Raw genomic sequence first — 20,527 nt, forward strand, 5'->3', positions numbered from 1 at the left:
ACACGGAATTACTGTTATGCTGTTCTCTTCATGCCTACTTACTTTAGAATAAATCTGAATTTCATGCTGGCTCCTGTAATTGGAGGTGCCAGCATATTTTTTTCCTCATATCTTTTTGTAGGTGTTATAGAAATAGGCAAATAATCAGTTGTCCGCTCCCGGGTTTTTCTTTGAACGTGAGTACTTTTCGTAAGCAAGGCAATGACCGAGGATTTATTTATTTACTTGAATTCAAAGAAGAACTCAAAACAATGCATTCTCATTTCACACCAATTGGTGGCGGTAGTGAACATTTAAGTTGACAGACAACTAAACAAAAGCAACAAAGACCACGAAGAAGAAAATGACAAACAGTAGCAAACAAACCTTAGCAGTAAGCGGCTAATTTAGCTTGTGGAAACTTTAGGTTTTAGTTTCGTCGGTTTTACGTTGGATAGATTAATTGTTTTTGTTAATCTGACTCGGTATAAACTATGTGCACGGGCTCCGGGAGGAAGACGAAAATAGAGCCTGTTATCTAACATTTGCTAACTCTAGCCAAACATCGGCAAACCTCAAGTTAATCCTTTCCGTTTGTGGTGTTTTCTACTGGAAAATATATACTTGTGGCGATAAAGCAGTTAAATTGTCCAGGAAGAAAGGTCTGACTCACTTAAGGATTTTCTGTTAGGCGGTTTGAGTTTCGATACACCCCTCGGTGTGGAGGCGTAAACAAGGAAATACGGTGAGTGCCTTATTAAAATATGACATGTACTGTATTGCTTTTGAAATCTTAGTTTTGTACTTCTGTCTTATTCAGCGATTCTCTCATTCCTTTTTGCGGGGGAAGCAGCTCAGGTTGATATAAAAAAATATTTATTTCCCTAGATAACATTATTACCTAAAATACTTGGTCTATTAAAACATATTTGTTAATTTCTAAGTAACTTTAGTTCGGCATAAACCGCATCTTTTGCGGGTCAACATATCCATACTAACCTGTATTTATGTTATTTTTGTTAATAAAATGCTTGTAAAGTAGACTGAAAATGCTACACTCTGAGAAATACAATTTGAGCAGCTACTGATACGTATCGGTATGTCTCTATCAATCTTGTACATCTATATAAATCAAGGTTTGCTCATTGTCATTTAATTAAACCAACATATCGCTAAAAAATGTTTTATGTAAGTCAGTGCATTGTAGATCTGGCTGCTGTATGTTTAGTGTTATTGTCCTGCTGGAAGGCGAACTTCCGGTTTTCTTTCAGTATTGCTGTATGGATGCCATGTAGCAGTTTCCATTTTCTGTTCAGACCAACTTTCCTGTTTCTGCAAGCGCACACATCCCCATGGCATGATGCTGCTACCACCATATAACTGTGTGTTCAAGGAGATGTGCAGTAGAAGTTCCCATTTTGGTCAAAGTGATCACTGTGATCCATGTTTTTGCTCTTTCTCCTGTATAGTTTTTGGTCAAGAATGTGCACACCACTCATATATTGTATTTGTAAAGTGCTCTAAATGCCCTACCACTACTACTAATATGGACTCTTTTCTATTGGACTATAAAATACTTTTAGGTGGGCATGTTGAAAAGTGTAATGTAGTAGGTTGTCTCCATAAGTCATCCTTAAGATATAAGTACCTGATCTCACTGCAACAATCGTCTCAGAAATGTGTTTTTTTTTTTGTGTGTGTGTGCAAAACAGTCATTTGTTATTTAATTTGAAACAAAAGACATCTAGAGAATATATTTACATACTGAAAAGCAGATTGTCAATACTGTCTAGATGACAGTTGGTTCAAACTTCATTATTATTAAGGCCTGCTGTCCACCCACTTCACAGTTCATTGTTTGCATATCTGTGTTTATTTCCATCGCTAATTAACCTGAATTGTCTGTTTGCCTTCAAATGTTAATGCTGACTATAAGCACTTCAGTCTTCTTCCTTCCAGCAGAAGAATCCTTAAAGGTTTTTTTTATCCTGTGTTGGATTTTGTTTTGGATTTGATAGAATCATTTTAATCTATGTCACAGCTTGTACAAGTGAAAAACAAGTGTACAAGAAGAAGATAATCTCTTGGCACTAAACATCTTGACAGTATCAATCTCATTCTACCTTAAGTTCTGTAAACAATATCCACTCTTGGTTTCTTAAACCAAGAGTGGAACTTGAGCCTTAAAATTAAGGCTCAAGTTATTTGATGCCAGATGTTTTATTTCATTCTCTTTTGCTTGGTAAATGTACAAATATTTGTTTATGATCCTGTTGTTCTTATTTCTTGCATTTTAGTGCCGCTGAAAACAACCGAGGATGGCCCACCTTGCTGTGTGGTGGAAGCACACTCAGCTGAGTGTCTTTTTACTCGCTTTCAGCTGCATGTGTTTCCCCTCACCAACACATGCATATATATTTGTTGTAAGTAAAATTAAAGCTTTACATTTCACTTCCTGCAATGGTGTATGTATATTCCACTCATGTTGTGTGTTCGCTTGGCAGCATTATAAAAACCAGACCGACCTGATGTTTGAGGACCTACCTGCTTTTTTTGGACCTCCTCTTCCTAAGCAGGGATTGATGGTGAGGAGAGAGATTTTATTTATTACTGCTTCCAGATGAATATTGTTGATGTTTTTTTTTTTTTTCCTGACTTCCTGCTCCTTTCATCCTAAAAAGGGAGTTTTGGTGGTCTCCCATCCACTCAATGGTTGTACAACAATGGATCCTCCTCCTCCAAGCTACGACACCAACACCACTCAATTTATTGCTCTCATCAGGCGCCTTGATTGCAATTTTGACATAAAGGTGAGCCACGTTCTACAAAGAACAATTAGTGATGTTTGTGATGGAATCTAATCCTACGTATTTGTGATATTGTTCCAGGTTTTAAATGCACAGCAGGCTGGATACAGCGCGGCAATCGTTCACAACGTGAACTCTGACCTGCTTCTCAACATGAACTTTAGCAATGGTAAGTGTTTATCTCGCTGTGTTCCCTCTTACCCTGGAAGCTGAAACTTGGATAGGATAACAGTTGATCTCTATGAACTCTTTGATTTAAATGCAAAAAGAACATGCTAACAAATGGATCTCACACTTTATTTTGTGTGACTAATTTAATGATAAGCAAGGAAACAAATGTTTAATTTCAAGTCAAGTTGATTCTCTGACTGCATTTAAAAATATGTGCAATCTACCACACTTGCATTATTCTAAGCGATTAAATCTTTTTATTTTCTTTTTTTCCTTTTCAGAGACTATTGCAGATCAGATTGAAATTCCCTCTGTGTTCACCAGCTCCTACGCTGCAAGGAGGCTTAAGGAGGAAGTAATTCCAGAACACGGGTGAGGAAAAAAAAATAAAACCTTTAAGACGTTCTCTAGGTAATCAGAAAAATGCCAAAGCAGGCGCATAATAGCCAGCATTAGATTTAGACATGATAACAGTTACAGACTGTGGTCATGTTGTTGTATTTAACAGATTGTTTTTCTCCGTTTCTCATCAGGGCCTATGTGATACTCAAGCCGGAGTTAGTTTTTCCACTTTCGTACTACCTTATTCCATTCACTGGGGTACTTGGGATGATTATTATTGTGATGTGTGTAGTCCTAGTAAGTATGCACGGTTCCTTCTTTGAAATAGGTTATCTTACAGATCTTAAAGCATGTTTCTCTTATTGAACAGAGTTTGGCAGTTGGTGTTGTTTATGTGAAATGCCTCTCATACTTGTTTCTCCACCCACTGCTTACTGACGAATAATGTTTAGTGTCTGAGGCGTAAAAGAAACACTTCCCTCGTAAAAGCAATAACACTGTAACTGATTAATCTTTCACTGCATTTTCTCTCTGAAAATCATGTTCAGTCACTTCAAGCTTTGCGATTTATTGACAAAGGCTTCATGTTTCAGGGCTGGGCAGTAAATCAATAACTTTATATAACACGATAGACGTTTGATCAATATCGGTAGAAAATGCGTCTGATAGACTGTTCAATAATTTTCCTGATTTAATGCATTAATAGATGTTTGGTAAATCAGCTGCAGACTTGCACCTTGTTTCTTTAAGCTCAAACATGTACTTAAAGTTACTAAATTAATTTTTGTTTTGCTGTCTTAATAAGCTTTTGTGAATGAGGTACGAGTTCGGTGTGAGTCGGGTAACGGTTAGGTTGTTAAATTATAGTGTGTGTAATGATGTCTCCTGTCTGTGTTGCTCAGGTTATACGGTGTGTGCAGCACAGAAAACGTCTGAGGAAAAATCGTTTGACCAAGGAGCAACTGAAGCGCATTCCAACTCACAAGTTCAGGAAAGGTAACACCTCTGTAGTCTTTGTACCGTCACTGAGATGCATTGATTTTTTTAACTTTTTTTTTGTATTATGTACATTTTGTGCAACTTTAATATAAGGAATTTTATCCTTTGGGCCTTTTTAAAGGTGTTATTTATTTATTTTAAGTCTGACAAATCAATTTAATTAGACTTTGTCAGTGCTGTTTAATTAAAGTTACATTTCTACCTCAATTAGCTACTTTTTCATTGATGTTTTCTTTGAGAAAAGTTCTTGAAGTCAGTGACGTTATTAATTTCTTCTTTTCAAGGCGCAAGTCCATTTACCAGCTCCTTACTTTCCTTTAATTTCAGGAGATGACTATGATTTGTGTGCCATCTGTCTTGATGAGTATGAAGAAGGAGACAAGCTGAGAGTTTTACCTTGCTCACATGGTAAATAATTTGTGTGATGTTATGTTAACCATCATGTTGTTTAAGAGATTACCAAGAAATCCTCTTAAAGTTTTTTTATTAGCTTAAAATTTTATTGAGTCACCATATTGTTTTCTTTCTTGAATCTTCCGTTTTTCTTTTAGCGTATCACTGCAAGTGCGTCGACCCGTGGCTCACCCTGACCAAGAAGACCTGTCCCGTGTGTAAACAACGCGTGACCCGAAACAACCCGGAGCATTCCGAGTCCGACTCTGAGGAGGAAGCCGGAGGCCGGGGAGAGGAGGAAGCAGCACAGGGCGAAGGAGACTCCGAGCGCACCCCTCTGCTGCGCCCGTCCAACCCCGGGTCTCCGTCTAGGAACCCGTCGGCCTACTCGGCCACCACCACTACTGCTCAGTGCCTTGTCTCTCCAGCCCAACGCGACTCCCCCGTCCGGGGCTATGATGGCTACTACTCCCCACAGGAGGACACTGACTCAGAAAGTGGTGACGGAGGAGAGGACGAGCACCACAGCGAGGACGACACAGCTCGGCTCATTGGTAGGAACGGAGTGGTGGTCTGAACTTACCCGCCAGATTGTTAGCCCAATTTTAAACCCAAAAGACGAAAAGCGAACGGGGAGGAAAGTTTCGCCTGAGCATTCTGCTTCAGCATGCTTAGTTAGCTGGAAGATTTATAGTCGGCTAAAAGTTTAGTATTATTTCCACATTTGTTGATTTCCAACAAATCTTTTATCCAAACGTCGACAGGAAACTTTTTAAGTGTCAAAGCGCAAATCTATTTCACCAAAGTCAAACGTTAGGAGCCGCTCCCCTTCGATGCACACAATAACTCTCGCTGAACTTTTGCTTGTATTCTGTGGCTTTATCACATATGACCTAAACTCTGGTGTCGCCACAGTGTAACAGAAATCTGTGTGGTGAAAGTTACTTTGGTTGAAGTCGTTTATGAAGGAAAGTTCCCCGTTTTAAATCATCTCCTTTAGATGGTTGTTCTACGAGGAGGTGGGTGTAGAGGGTTGTTTATCTTTATAATTTGACTTTTTTTTTCAGAGGACTGGATTTTTCTGTTTTGATGATGGATTATACTATAACATTGGAAACACTTTAATATCGCTCTGCTGCTTTTACATTGTTGCTCATGTAGCTATGTGGGCGGTTAAGATTTTTAGCTTTATCCCATTTATTCAGTTGAGTGAACTCAGGTTTTTTTTTTCCACAATTAAAGGTCAGTTGGATTTGTAGGTGAAAGAGCAAGTGCAAAAAAAAAAAAAATTACAATTGGGTTTGGTCATGTAAATGTTAGGTTTTTGCTTCACTTTTAAGCTTTGGAAAAGCTTAAAAGCCAATTAACTTTTTTTTTTTTTTTTACTTATTTTTAAATAATTACAGATTAAGATTTGTGATATTGAATAGCGTCTTAGGGAAAAAGTGCATTGCCTTTCATCGGCCTTGTTTTACGTGTGTGTTGTTTCTAACCCGAGTGGTCGAGATAGACACTCCTTTCTCAGTTTTTATTTTATTCTTGTGTCTTGTTCTGTAATCTAATATGTTGTTCCCCACCTTTGTGTCTCTTGGTGTATCTTTACTTGTAGCCTAACATCAGGACAGGACTAATCAAATTAAAGTTGGTGAAAGACGGCCTTTTTGGAGTTTTTACTGCTCATTTATGTAAAACGCATCACAAGAGGAAGTCTTAAGTGATTTTGGCCATAGTGTTTTTATTCCTAAAATTAAAAAATATGAATCATGAAGATTAGTTCTAAAGTTAAAACTATTGAGTCCTGTTGTAATAAGTTGTTCTGTATGACTCTAAAAACATGTAAGCAGGGTTTTTGTGATTATTTTTGCTTTATTTCTAACATAGTCGCACAGATATGCTTTACGAGTTTTAATTTTTCAATAAAGAATTAGTGCAATTTTTGTATCATTTGATACTGCAAGTGCATCAATCTTAAGGCAGAGGAAACGCTACATATGATGGACATAAATTGTGGGGATTAGCTTTCAGTGGGTAGAGCATGAAGGGGCAACAACAGAACTGTGGATTACTAACATTCCTTCACATTGTACGGCCCAATGATCCTGCACTGCTAAGGATTGACTTGGATCTGTTTTAAGAATCACAATATGCTTCAAATTTTCTTTTGTACTGTACTTTTTTTTCTATGTCTGTTTATGGAAACAAATGGAAATGGCTGATCTTCAAATGTTAATCATTACACTAATAAACTTTTGTTTTATTTTAGAATGTGCCTAGGTTGTCAGACTGTACATGCACAGTGTACAAAATAAGAATGAGAATCCATAAATTCTCTAAAGGTCTGTGAGGAGGAACATTAAATGTTTATGACAGAGTATAAGGAATAGAGATGGGACTGCTGCCATAATTTGTTGTAATAAGGAAGGTTGAGTAATTTCTCTTTACAAATCCTCATTGACACAATTCTTGATAATAAAGCCACTTTGGAAAATAATTCTTTGGTGAGTGTTATTATTCAGGGAGTGGAGCTAGTGAGCTCCACTAAAGTCGTGAAGCCAAAGTACGACTTTAGTAGTCTTGAACTTTTTCACTTCTTGTTTCCTGCCTCAAAAGCACTTCTCCGTCTTCTACATTTTCTACCTTTTAGTTGCTGCTGATTGGCAACAAGTAAAAGTCACTAGAGTCCATAACCAAGAAACTTTCAGCAGCAAAACAGGAGTCACAGATCAATGAACCAGCCTGACACTGTGAGAAGCGGTAATTAGTAACAGTAGCATGCATTAACTCGATACCGTGCTGCAAATTAAAACATTTTCATTATCCCTGTGCAGGTCTGAATCAGCTGAACCTGAATGAGTCACAGGTGGTTTCAAGAAAAGTAATAAAAACGCTAAAGCTTTGTAAAGCACAGCTCACCTAAGAGAATATTCCAATTAATTAATGGCCTTTGAGAGGAACTAATTAGAGCTTGGCACCTAGCTGAATGAAGTCTGCTCCAAGTTATGAAATTCTCACCCGTGAACACCGGACAAACAGAAACAATATCAAACCATGGGAGCTAAAAATATGTACGTGTGAGTGTAAAACATATTGACATACATGTTCTTGAATTTGTCATATTGTGATTACAAGTAATTTACATATTTATCGGGGTTTAAAAAGACTGAATATTTTGCAAATAGTTCTATGATAGAGCAACACTCAGTTGTACTTTTTTTTTTTTCTAAAGAAATGACTCCCCTCCCCATCAGGCTAGCCTGTAAGCTAACTCTCCGCCTAGCTTACAGGCTAGGCAGAGAGAGCTTTATTCAGAAAAGCACTAATGAGAAAAAGGATTATGATAATTTTGGAAAGCTTCAAATATTCACAGCTCACATGAGTATCTATCAAAAGGATAACTATTTACTTTACTAATTTGTAATTTGACCTTTAGGAAGAGTAGCCAGAAGGTCTCTAGGCAAAGTGTGAAAATTGCTGTTGTGACAGAAGACTAATCCAATCTGAATTAGCTTGAACTTTTTTTCAAAGAAAAACAAGATGGATTTCAGTCACTTTTTAGATTTCCATTAGTAAAGATTACTAATTGAATCTCTACTAATGGAAACCTCAGTACTTTGTGTTTGCCTTTAAATCTCAGCAAAATACATTGAAGTTCATGGTTGTAGCGTGACAAAATGTGAAAAGGTTCAGTGGTTTTGCAAAACTGTTTTATTTTGTGAATGTTATCTCAGCTATATTTTGGTATTAAGGCTGACTGTTATTAATATATCTTTGCTTTAAAGAGCTATACAAAGTTTCTTGTTTTACAGAAATTGTAATTCATCAAGACTTTCTGCACTCAAGAACCAACTCATTTTAATCCTTTTTCATTTTAGCATTTCCTGCACCTTTAATGACCTCCTGGTGCGTTGAAGAAAAGATAATTCATATTAAATCTGAATAAATGTGTTAATACTCATAATACTTCTCATATCAAGCAGCTAAGTATAGCATTCTAGCTTCATGACCCCCAGGTTGGTTTTTCTGAGTTTTGTTCCATGTGAACTTAGAAACAAAAGCACAGCAGCACAGTGGACTGTGTCGTCATGCTACTTAACCATAAAAGCCTATAAAGTAACGCTTTGAGAGGACATCTCACCATTGTGTTTTTGAATTTTCTCCTGCTAACACCAGATGCAATGTCTTCATATTCGACCTCCTCGATGAGATTTTTTGGTCTGGTCTTTACTGTAATGTCATTTCTGTCGTGGGATTCAAGAGCAATTCCTCTACAACATAACAAGGTAAATAACGAGATTTTTTTTTTTTATTGATTTGGTTTTAGTGTTTGTGTTCTTTCACACTGGCTTGCTCTAATTACAATTTGTATTATAAAGTGAACATCTCAATCTGGCATTGATTTTGCATAAATTACAGTTTTCCCTGCTTATTGTTTTGACATTTCTTCAAATGTTCAACTCAGTTAAAAACATAATTTCCATCACCAAAAGATAAATGACAAGATATGAACTACTGCTGCACTTCACCATTGATGTGCTGCATTTTTACAGGGTTATTTGGATAGTGCTGACCCTAAGCAAATGAGCTCCACTCCCTGGGACATCAACCTGGCAGTCGGAGACGACTTCACATTTGGCTCGAAAGATGGGCAGGAATTCCCAGACATGAAACCTGAATTCTTCCTGGACGATGATGCACAGGCGACCCGAGTGTGGCCACGCACTTTGCAGGACCACATGAGGCAGCAGCTGAGGTTCCGAGGAAGGACAAAGAAACAGGATATTTAGCAATTTAATGCATAATGAACGTGATGTGGTTAGTAATGATTACCCATTAAACTGTTGCTTGAAAAAAAATTATATTCCTACTGGCTTTTTTGACCGTTATTTGAAAACAAATTGATGGTTGACTACAAAGGGTCAGTAAAGATATGATGTGTTACAGTGTCAGCCATATTTATTGGCACCATTAATTAAAATGCCGTAAAATCCCTTCACCTTTCTATCCAGTAGCGCAATCTCACACTGTTAATTTAGATAGATTATGTATTTGAGTGGTTTGATCCATTTTAATAATTTATTTCATAGCAAATTTTTTTAATGTTTGTTGCCAAAAGTCTCAAGTTTAGCCTGACTTGACCAGATTACAGTATATGGCTCCAGGTAAAATCCCTGTAAATTTTAGCAAACTTTGTATGTTTATCTTTTTTGTGGGTTGACAGAAGCTATTTTGACCTAACTCTAAAATGCCACTTCTTACTACAGTTCTCTAATAGTGAGTTTTCCCTTACCATACTTGTCACTCACCTGAGCGGGTCTTTGTCCAGCGATGAATGGCTGTGTAATGTCATATTTATACCCAGGGCAAGAGAAAATCCTTGATTGCCACACAGATGTTACCAGAAACTCTGAGAAATAATAATAAATTAAAAACTTCCACAGTTACTTTTATTTTTAAGAGATTTGTTATGAGAACTAAAGATTATTTATTCTTGTATTTACTTCCGTGCCTAAAGCATTTATCTCTTAAGTTTCTGCAAAAAAGAGAAAAGGATGGTGTGCCTAATTGTGGATGTTATTAATTACTCAGATAAGACAACAGGAAGCTAATATTTTCAAGAACTTAATGCATTTTGATTTAAGTCCACCATTCTTAGTGAAGCAAAACATTTAATTTACACAAATGTCCTACCATAAAAGATATTTTTTTAAAAAGGGCATATTTATCAACAATGTTAAGATGCAAAATGGAAAAACATCATAATCAAAATCTAAAAATAAATCAAAAAAATCTAAAATAAATGTTATATTGTGATATATATTTTTTATAATTTCAGTTTTATCACACATGTCAAGCTTGTATGTCTTGTAATTTTGATGATGATGTCTTATGAACACTGAATACTCAAATTATTATTAATTAAAAAAAATTAAAAGAAATGAAGACTTGAAATATTCCTATGAATCTGTAACATACACATTTCACTTTCTGAAATATGTGACAAAAAATACTGAACTTTTTCATGATATTAAAACTTTTGGAGATGTGTCTGTACAGTCTTTAAAGTTGTATTATGAATTACATGAAGCTTATTGAAGCTTGTGAATTATGCAAACAAAATTAACTTTAGACATTTGAACTTCAGTTTTCACCTATTTAATTACTAAAAACTAAAATGTGTCAGCTAAGCTTTATCATTTTGTCTACAATAAATAGAAACATAGTTTTTGACATATATAAAAAATCTGTACAGATTGATTTGGACGGTATGGTAAAATTGTTAACAGACTCAATGAAAGTAAGAAAAGTAAAAAAAAAAAAAAAAGAGTAAGAAAAAACAGTAGCACTCCAAAACACTAGATGGCGATATTTTTACTGGTGTCGTCGAAAGTGAGTTCCTGTTGCACAAGACGGCGAGACCGAGCAGGGAAAAGAGGTGAATATCATTCAAACAAATGCATTGCAGTATATTATTATGTTTTGGTGTGTTTGATTATTTTCACGAATTTCGTAATGATGGTTAGACAGCAAGCTGTTTATTCAATTGAAAATCGAGCTAAGGTTGTATTTTTATAGCTAAGTTTGAGCATGTAGCATGTTAGCATTTTAAGCTAAAGTAGCCTGGATAGCGTTAGCCTCAAGAAATTACTTTTTATCTAGCTTTTTATTTTTAGGATATTTGCTACATTTTATTCTATGCCGTATTATTATCCAGAATTATCTATGTGTTTTTCAACGTATACGCTTGTATTTATTCAAGGAGAACTTTGCGCCAGTTTGGCTTTAGCTGTCGGCTTTGTGTAACCAGCTTCCTTTGCACCAGTTGGACTCGAGATCAAAGAAAGGAACAAGAGTTTTAGTGTTTGCTTCCCAAATCTTTTTTGTAATTTGAGGCCCCAGTTAATAAATGATTGGGCTGGATAAGCTTGTGCGCGCTTCTGACGTTAGAGCTTATTGTCAGAAATGTCATTCATTCCCGCCGCTGTGTATGTTGAGGGTTTAATTTGTACCCTTTTCCTACGAGATGGGAGACAGCGACGATGAATACGATCGCAGGAGAAGAGACAAATTCAGACGGGAGAGAAGTGATTATGATCGCTCCAGAGAAAGAGAGGATCGACGCAGGGATGACTGGAACGACAGGTATGAAAGTGATGAAGAATAACATCATGCTCATGTTTTGCTACCAAAGCAGCTTTGGCCTGCATCATACTATGAGGAGCGTTTTGTTTTTGGACGCCTTTAAAAACCAGTGCTACCTTCTCATCTTTTCCTTCTCAATATTCCAGGGAGTGGGACAGGGGCAGGGAGCGTCGGAGCCGTGGTGAATACAGAGATTATGACCGTGGTCGCAGGGAGAGATTTAGCCCGCCCAGACACGACATGAGTCCCCAGCAGAAACGCATGAGGAGAGACTGGTAAGACTGAACATTGGCGTGTTGTTGGCATAACATCTTTGTTACCATTTCTGTAGGATGCTTACTGTGAACTTGCAGGGATGATCATGGAGGAGATCCTTACCGTGGGGGATATGACTTGGGCTACGGCGGTGGAGGAGGGCCAAGCTATGGGCCACCGCAGCACTGGGGCCATCCTGATCTGCACCTGATGCAGCCTCATCAGGGCATCCCCATCCAGGCTAGGTAAGAGAAAATCAGGAAATGCCTCAAGAGTTTCATTTTGTTTATTGCTGTCTATTTGAACTATTTGGGTTTATGTCAGAGGAAAGCCAAATTGTAGCTTTGACTTTCCAAAATTAGCTTTATGCAAGGTGCCATTTTGAGGTTTATACTAAAAACACGCGAACAGCTTTAACAATAGTTTCTTCATTGACTGGTGGCCTATCTAACACTCCACCAAACTGCTTTCTTCCAATAGACTTGGGAACATCCATGACATGGATTTGGGTCCACCTCCTCCGATAATGAAAAGTTTTAAAGAGTTCCTGCTGTCCCTGGACGACTCAGTGGACGAGACTGAAGCCGTCAAACGCTACAACGAGTACAAGATCGACTTCCGTCGGCAGCAGATGCAGGACTTCTTTTTGGCTCATAAAGATGAGGAGTGGTACGACCTGAGTTTACCTAATGATTGATGTCTAGTTTAACTAATCATAATGTAGACTTGCTTTAGACCATTGACCTGAAATGTAATAAAATGTAGCTTCACATTCAATCTATAATCAGGAGAATTTGATGGCACCTCTTGTAAAGATGTGGAGAACATTTTATATCTTTTAATTCATTAGCATAAAAACAATCACATTTAAACCTGAAAAACAAAATCTAATATCAGGAAATAATTGAATGTTTTTAGATAATAAGGCCTACATTAATAATTAATTAATAGGTTTTCATAAAACTTAGATCTGCAGCCTGAGATGACTATGAGAAATTGTTGATTTTTGTGTCTTAGAAACCATTTCTAATTCGCCCACGGGCCACTAAATGTGCTAGTAGGACAGAAAAACACTCCCAGTCGGTTGAATGTTGATGGTGGCTAATGTTTGATATGGAGTCTTGGTGAGGCCAAAATGACAAAAGTCTGTAGCAGTTAGCTTGGATATTTTTTTTTTGTTATGCTTATAATCCTGTTCATTGTTGATGGGCAGATAAATCCAGTAGAGAAAGAAATGTGACATCATATTAATACACCAAGAAAACAGAAAATCAAGAATTTTAAGTTCCCTGAGATTTTGATCAAGTCTAAAAAAACAATGTATTTTAAATAGGTGCTTTTGGATTATTCTTCCACTACATTTTGTTAGTGTGAGGTTGTGCTAAAAATAAAATGCATTTAAGATTTCACACATCTTCACCAGGGTTGCCATCAAATTTGTACTTTCATCTATATGGAGCATGTATTAAGGATTTTAGCTGTCTTTGTCCTATGAATTTCTTATTTAATGTCATATTTGTTAATGCTTACTCCACAGGTATGATGCAAAAATTGTTCTGTTTTGACCTAACCCGTTCTTCTTCCCTTCACTTCTACTCCCAAGTTGACGACGATTTTTTTTTTCTCTCCCCCACAAGAAAACTGCGGGATTCCTCTGCCAGAGTCGGTCTTAGATAGCGAGGGCAAGCACTGCGCACAATGCAGATGCTCTTAGACACACAGTACCAGGGATTTTAGATAGACAGCCAATCAGTCCTCCACACAAGGAGGATTTTCTTTTTTTTTTTTTTCTTTTTTTCTGTTTTCGGCGCCGTTTTCTTTTTATATTTGGATCAAATCGAATCCCAAAACCGAATTTGTGTGTGTACAGACACACCACTGGGGTGAAGTGGAGCGCATTTTGACAGAAGAGACCCCGTTCTCCCCCCTCTGTAAATATTTGTTATTATACTGGCAGAGCAAAAGGTAACTGTGGATCACTCAATGATAAACTTTTTTATGTGACATTCTGATTCTGTGATTGATTTTTCATAATCTGTTGTTTTTTTTCCTAACATTTTTGGTGAGTTAATTCCATGCTTTTTCCTACTTTTACGATTCTAAAAATCATTTCCAGTCAACATCTGGGCATAAATGAGCAGAATATGTGTAAATGTATGTGCAATTTAGATTTTGTGTTGCTAAATTTGGCTTTTTACCTCTTCCACCAACAAGCCCCGAAAAGTCTAAAATTAAACTGTTCTTAAGAAAGATCCTTATAAACTCATCTGTGCTTTTTGAAATATTTCTGACCCTTCAGCGAGGACTTAGATTTATAACATCTGTTTCTTTCTGTAACTCTGCCAACCTGTTCATCCCGTCCCCCGTCACTCCCCCCTCTTCTCTTCGGTGGATTTCCCCACTCTGAACGCAGGTTCAGATCCAAATACCACCCGGACGAGGCCAGCCGGCTGAAGGCAGAGGCTCAGAGCGCTCTGTGCAACCGTCTGAACGTCTTCATGTTCCTGATGGAGAACGGCTGGTTTGAGAACGTTTCCCTGGACATTGAGCAGACTCCTGCCATCATCAAGGTGCTGGACGCAGGTGAGGCTTCAGAGGAAAACCGACTGAATTTTTATCCAGAAACTTTCCGGGCACTTTCTTGTAATGTGAACCATTACAAGAAGTTCACACTTCAGTTTGCTTTATGTTTTTAGTTTTGTTTACGTTTTTAACTCTTTTTTTTTTTCCTTAAAATGTTAAAAGAAACCTGAATCAGCATTTGATGATCTCCAGTTACAGATTTTATTATATTAGTAGTTCAACAGAAAATCTCAAATGATCGTGGAAAATGTTGAAGGAATGTTTGGCTTTAGTTATATTTCCATCCTTCATTCCTTCCTTCCTTCCTTGCTTCGTTTTCTTCCTTCCTTCCTTGCTTGCTGACTTACTTTCTATTCTTCCATCCTTTCTTTCTAAATAAATATTCATCAAATCATGGTGAACTGTACTATTTTACATTTTAAATGACTGAAACAAAGTCGATTATGGAATTTAATCATATTTTTTTGCTGCCATGCTGCAGAGACCAACAGTACAAAACTGTGACGTGCATCAAGTCAACATTCCTGCTGTTTATGAGCTCTCACATCCCTACTCAGACGAAACGCTCAAATGTTGTTGTTTTTTTCCTCCTTCAGCTGTGATAAAGATGGAAGGAGGCACTGACCACGACCTCCGCATTTTGGACATGCCGCCAGAAGAAGAAGAAGAAAGGGAGAAGTCCACGTCTGTTTTAGCTGGAGGGGAAACTCAGAGGAGGGAAGAGCTGAAAACAGCCGACAGAGAGCGCAAGCCCTCGGGGGAGAAAAACAAAACTGAGAAGGTGTGTGACGTTTTCTGTTAGCAAGCGGTAGTGATCGCGTAGAGCCGCGGTAACGACGGAGAACTGTGCTGCAGGAGGATGGCGACTCTGCCACCGGAGACCGAGACGCCGCCGCAGACGGGCAGGATAGGAAGCAGGAGGCAGAGAAAGAATCTGTCAGAGAAGAAATGCCTGAACCTAAGAAGGTTGTTCTGACTTCAGTTGCTTAAAATATTTATTTTAAATACAACTGAATCGACCGAACATCTCTGACTTTTTTTTATTTTATTTTTTATTGTCAGGCAAGAAGAAAGAGGAAGCGTAGCGGGGACAGCGACGACGAAGCGAGCGCCTCCGAGAGCGAATCTGACTCCGAGTCCGACTCCAACTCCGACTGCTCTGACAAACCACAGAAGAAGGAGGAAGTGCAAGACAAGGATGACGAAGAAGAGGAGGGAGAAGGTGACGAATCGAAATCGCAGCATGCGGCTCCGAGTTTCAGAATGCCCGAAATCATCCGACGTTGTCCTCCAATGTCTGCAGAAGACAAACCGAAGGAAACCTCTGAGGAGGAGAAGAAGGAAGAGAAGAAACCCAAAGACGACTCGCCCAGACCACGACCGCTGCACAAGACTTTCTCCCTGTTCATGAGGAGCATCGCTCCCTCCATCTCCAAGGCTGAGATTATCGCTGTAAGTCAGAACAGCACAGACGTTGTTTATTGTCTGAGTCCTGATCATTGGTTGTTGTATGAACTCAGGATCTGCATTGTTTTTATTTTTACCCCACAGCTTTGCCGACGATATCCTGGGTTTCTGCGCGTTTGCCTCTCTGACCCTCATCCAGAGCGCAGGTTGGATTAAAGAACTATTCCTTCCTAATTTGTTGTTTGTATACCTTAAGCTTTTCCACGTTCGTTACTTTACATACAATATTTATTGTGTTTTGATGCGATTTAAAGTATTGGACACAAAGTAGCACTTACTTTTAATGTGGTTGGAAAATGATGAATAATTTTTGTTTGATCTTTTTTATGATAAATCAAAATCTGAAAAGTGTGGTGTGCATTTACTTGGATACCTGTATATGAACAGAAGTCAAATACTAAATGGAGTCGTTCTTTGTGTAATTATTTACGGTTTAAAAAAAAGAGGAGAGAAGTGGAGGCAGGACAACGATCGCTGGATACAATGGAATAGTTTACAGCAAATTTATGAGTTAGAATGGTCCAGTCAAAGCAAATATCGGAGAAAGGACCAAATCAGTGGTTAGACTTGATAACAGATATTCACAGATGCTCTTCATCAAGTCTGATTTTGGGCTGTTTTGCAGAGAAAAATACGTTGAAATTCCCCTGTATGTGTTTCACGTTTTCACTTTGTAATTATTCACTCCTTTGTGTTGATCTGTCATATAAAATCTCAGTATAACACATCTGGAAAAACTTCCTGTTGCCTGGCACTTTATGAGGAGAGAAAATGGACACAGTTCTGCTCGATGTTTAAATCAAATCTGTGTTTTTCAGGTTTTTCCGGCGTTGTTGGGTGACCTTTGATCGCAGCGTCAACATCAAGGAAATCTGTTGGAACCTCCAGAATATACGCGTAGGTGTTGCCTTAAGTAATTCAAATCGTTTTGTGTTGCAAAATGACTGTATAAAATGACAGATTAGTTGTTTTTATATCATTTTCAAGCGATGTGTACGTCCGTGTCGGCTGTTTTTACTCCTTTACCCAAAAAGCCTTCACTGCTTCTCTAAAGTTTGCTCCACTCTTCTTTCTTAAAAGCTCAGAGACTGCGAACTGGCACCAGGCGTGAACAGGGATCTGGCTCGGAGGGTCCGCAACGTGAACGGCATCACTCAGCACAAGCAGGTGCTCCGCAACGACATCAAGCTGGCTGCCAAGCTCATCCACGCTCTGGACGAAAAGGGCGATCTGTGGAGCAGCAAAACTCAGGGCGCTCAAAGCACCGAGGTTCCTGTTGCAAAGATTTTAATTTCTTTTCATACGCGAGCGAAGTTTAATGCATGATCTTCCCTCTGATGAGCTATTTGGATTTTTTATTTTATTTTATTTTTTTCTACGTGAAGTTGCGGGCTCAGAACCCCATCTTGAAGAATATCACTGATTACCTGATTGAGGAGGTGAGCGCTGAGGAAGAGGAGCTCCTGGGGTCTGGCAGTGGGATGGATCCAGATGAGGGCGCTAAGGAGGGAAATCCTGCTGAGATAACTGTGGAGAAGGATGATAAACTAGCCAAGGTTTGCTCTTTTTACACATTTTATGGTAAAAAAAAAAGAAAAAATCTAAACTGATGTTTATTGAGCATACCTAGCTCAAACCGTAACTTAAAGCTTTACATGGATTACTTTTTTTTTTTTTTCCCGTAGGTTTTGGACCGGCTGCTCTTATATCTGCGGATTGTGCACTCAGTTGACTATTACAACACCTGCGAATACCCCAGTGAGGATGAAATGCCTAATCGCTGTGGGATGATCCATGTTCGCGGCCCAGTTCCTCCCAACCGCATAACGCACGGAGAAGGTCAGTGTGAAACCTGAAATACGCAGTCCTTTGTGAAACTGTGAGATAAATTCTTCCAGTGATTATTGTAATAAATGGTAATATTGTTGTTTTGAGACCATTTTCAAGTAAAATATTGATAAAGGTACATTGATGATGCAGGTTCTCCCTCCCAAAGACCAATAAATGTTAGTTGTGTAAAAAAAAAAAAACAAACAAAAAAAAAGTTTTCGGTGGAACTGGAAGATAAATAAATATCCAAACAAAAACAACAACAACAGATTAAATGGAAATAAACGTTTACGACTGAAAATGTAATCAAAACAAATTCTAACCTTCAAAACACATTAATCATCAGGGTGGAAATGATCAAGTTTATTTCAATTCATCTTTGATTATTGCTTCTTGCTTATATGGAGTTTCACTGTTTTCCAGTTCTGAACGCATAAAGAAAACAGTGAGGTATAATCATACTTTCAGACTTTCCATCCTTTTTAAAATTATCTACAATTCTCAAAAATATTTGTTCCTTTTTTATTTATTTCGAACATGAAAGAAGTATAAAATCACACATGAGCAAGGAATGAAAAACATATTTTTGTACCACAATAATCTTAACATACTTGAACAGGAGTAGGAAGAAGTCAGAAACTTATGAACTCTGACCTCATAAACTCATACCGTATTTTCAGATGTACTTTTACATTTTCAAGCCTGCTAACTGTAAAACATTAGGAGTTTGTGAATTTTTGGATTTATACATACAAAAGGGCTGAAAATTAACCAAGATATCGGGACATTTTGATTCTTGAACGGTGTGAAAATTTTAAATCGATGGAAATCAGGATCAATTGGAGTGCATGTATGATTGAACTGAAATAATTATTTTCTAAAAATCCTTGAGATAACATCTGTTGTGAATCGGCACTAAAATAACAGAAAAGAATTGAAATAAATGCTCTGGAACGACTTTTTATAACTGATGTGGTGTTTTAACCACTAGATGTCGCCACATTCCTCACTGAAGAGCTTTAAAAGCCACAATGAATGTTTTCAGCGCAAAACAATCCAAATTGCTCTAACTAACCTCACATTTCTGCTTTGTCTGGTTATTTCCTTAAACAGTGCAACAGTGGGAAAAAGTGACGGAGGAAAAGTTGATGCCTTTATTTAGTTTAAAGGAAATCCTCTCTGAGGAAGAGGCAGCGAAGATGGGCCGCAAGGATCCCGACGAAGAGGTGGAGAAATTTATATCTGCAAACACTCAGGAGCTGGGAAAGGACAAATGGCTCTGCCCTCTTAGCGGCAAGAAATTCAAGGTGAACGCTTGGAAGATTTAGTTAAATGGCTTAAATGTTGCAATTTGATGTGTTGGTTTTTTTTTCACAACGCCAATTAGTGTAACCGCTTCGGTTTATGACGTCTGTTTATTGCAAACTCTGCCTCAGGGTCCGGAGTTTGTACGGAAGCACATCCTGAACAAACACGGGGAGAAAATTGAAGAAGTTAAAAAGGAGGTCGTGTTTTTCAACAATTTCCTCATGGATGCTAAAAGACCGTCGCTGCCAGAGATGAAACTTCCACCTCTCCCTGTCCCTGGCCAAGGTCGGCATACATCTTGTTAACCCTTCATACCCGACAACTTCTGCTACAGTCACAACATTGGTCCATTGCGGTCTAAATATGAAAAATGAGCTGAGGTTCTAATTTCGTTCTGGTTTTGGTGAACAGGCTTGCTTTCTCCCACGCTGCCATTTCCTCCTCAAGGCCCTCAGGGTCCAATGGGCTTTGGTCAGCCTCGTCCACCTCTGATGGGCTACGGCGGTACGTCCTTACATCTTCTGGCACTGGGAACGATGCATCAGGGTAAAATTATGATTAATGTTTAAATTTCTTGTTGTTGGACAGGTGCTCCCCCTTACCCTCCTAATCAGTTTGGAGGAGGCAGAGGAAACTATGACAACTTCCGTGGAGGACAAGGTGGCTACCTGGGGAAGCCGCGAAACATCAGGTAAGACCACGACAGAGCTGATGTATGTTTTGTTTTCAGAAAACTGAGGGATTTCCAAACTTTTGATTTAAGATCATGTAATTTTTTTTCGCAGAATGTCCCGGGGAGATCCACGAAATATAATTGAGTATCGTGACCTAGACGCCCCAGATGATATGGACTTCTTTTAGAAGGTTAAACTGTTTTTTTTTTTTTTTTTTTGGTTTTTTTTTGTCCGAGCTCTTTCCATGTGTTCTGTTCTGCCTGTTTTTTTTTGTAGGAATTACAGTATTTACTTTCTTAAATATTTCATTTTGTGATCATTGTGTAATTCTATGAAACTCCTGTAAACTGATCATCAATAAAAGTGTTCAAACAACTTTTATACGTGCTATAAGTAAATTATCTAATGAGTCTGGAAGGGACGCAGATTCTGTTCCTATAACCGTTCAGAATGGTTGTACTTTCGTAAATAAGTACATCAGAAATGTACACATTTCAGTTCAGTTATGAAAAATAAAAATTTTCACTGTAACAAAATAGTTTTCACTGTAACATGTGAAACATTTTCACTTGTTATAGT

At 38.0% G+C, this 20,527-nt stretch overlaps 2 protein-coding genes across 4 annotated transcripts; both read left to right on the forward strand.

Moving 5' to 3' along the window:
- Nucleotides 1-306: 306 nt before the first annotated feature.
- rnf167 (ring finger protein 167) lies at nucleotides 307-7,174 on the forward strand. Its single transcript, XM_007563138.2, has 10 exons — nucleotides 307-724; nucleotides 2,277-2,402; nucleotides 2,484-2,564; nucleotides 2,661-2,789; nucleotides 2,868-2,955; nucleotides 3,239-3,329; nucleotides 3,491-3,596; nucleotides 4,202-4,295; nucleotides 4,626-4,706; nucleotides 4,850-7,174. The coding sequence occupies exons 2-10, from the start codon at nucleotides 2,298-2,300 to the stop codon at nucleotides 5,266-5,268; spliced, it is 1,194 nt and encodes a 397-aa protein (XP_007563200.1). The 5' UTR covers nucleotides 307-724; nucleotides 2,277-2,297; the 3' UTR covers nucleotides 5,269-7,174.
- Nucleotides 7,175-11,036: 3,862 nt separating this feature from the next.
- Nucleotides 11,037-20,324, forward strand: srrt (serrate RNA effector molecule homolog (Arabidopsis)). 3 transcript variants are annotated; one of them, XM_016677017.1, is made up of 20 exons: nucleotides 11,037-11,124; nucleotides 11,713-11,831; nucleotides 11,978-12,106; nucleotides 12,185-12,331; nucleotides 12,567-12,755; nucleotides 14,500-14,669; nucleotides 15,266-15,450; nucleotides 15,525-15,635; nucleotides 15,732-15,891; nucleotides 15,973-16,121; nucleotides 16,221-16,282; nucleotides 16,955-17,033; nucleotides 17,217-17,405; nucleotides 17,522-17,692; nucleotides 17,822-17,975; nucleotides 19,080-19,273; nucleotides 19,403-19,559; nucleotides 19,686-19,778; nucleotides 19,863-19,965; nucleotides 20,038-20,324. In XM_016677017.1, exons 2-20 carry the CDS (start codon nucleotides 11,713-11,715, stop codon nucleotides 20,090-20,092), a joined length of 2,616 nt encoding a protein of 871 aa, XP_016532503.1. In that variant the 5' UTR covers nucleotides 11,037-11,124; the 3' UTR covers nucleotides 20,093-20,324. The 3 variants fall into 3 exon arrangements, with proteins under 3 accessions (XP_016532503.1, XP_007563201.1, XP_016532502.1); XM_007563139.2 differs by having other exon boundaries at nucleotides 20,060-20,324; XM_016677016.1 differs by having other exon boundaries at nucleotides 17,528-17,692; nucleotides 20,060-20,324.
- The last annotated feature ends 203 nt before the right edge of the window (nucleotides 20,325-20,527 follow it).

The sequence above is a fragment of the Poecilia formosa genome, unplaced genomic scaffold, assembly GCF_000485575.1.
Source record: "Poecilia formosa unplaced genomic scaffold, Poecilia_formosa-5.1.2 Scaffold145, whole genome shotgun sequence".
NCBI lineage: Eukaryota > Metazoa > Chordata > Actinopteri > Cyprinodontiformes > Poeciliidae > Poecilia > Poecilia formosa.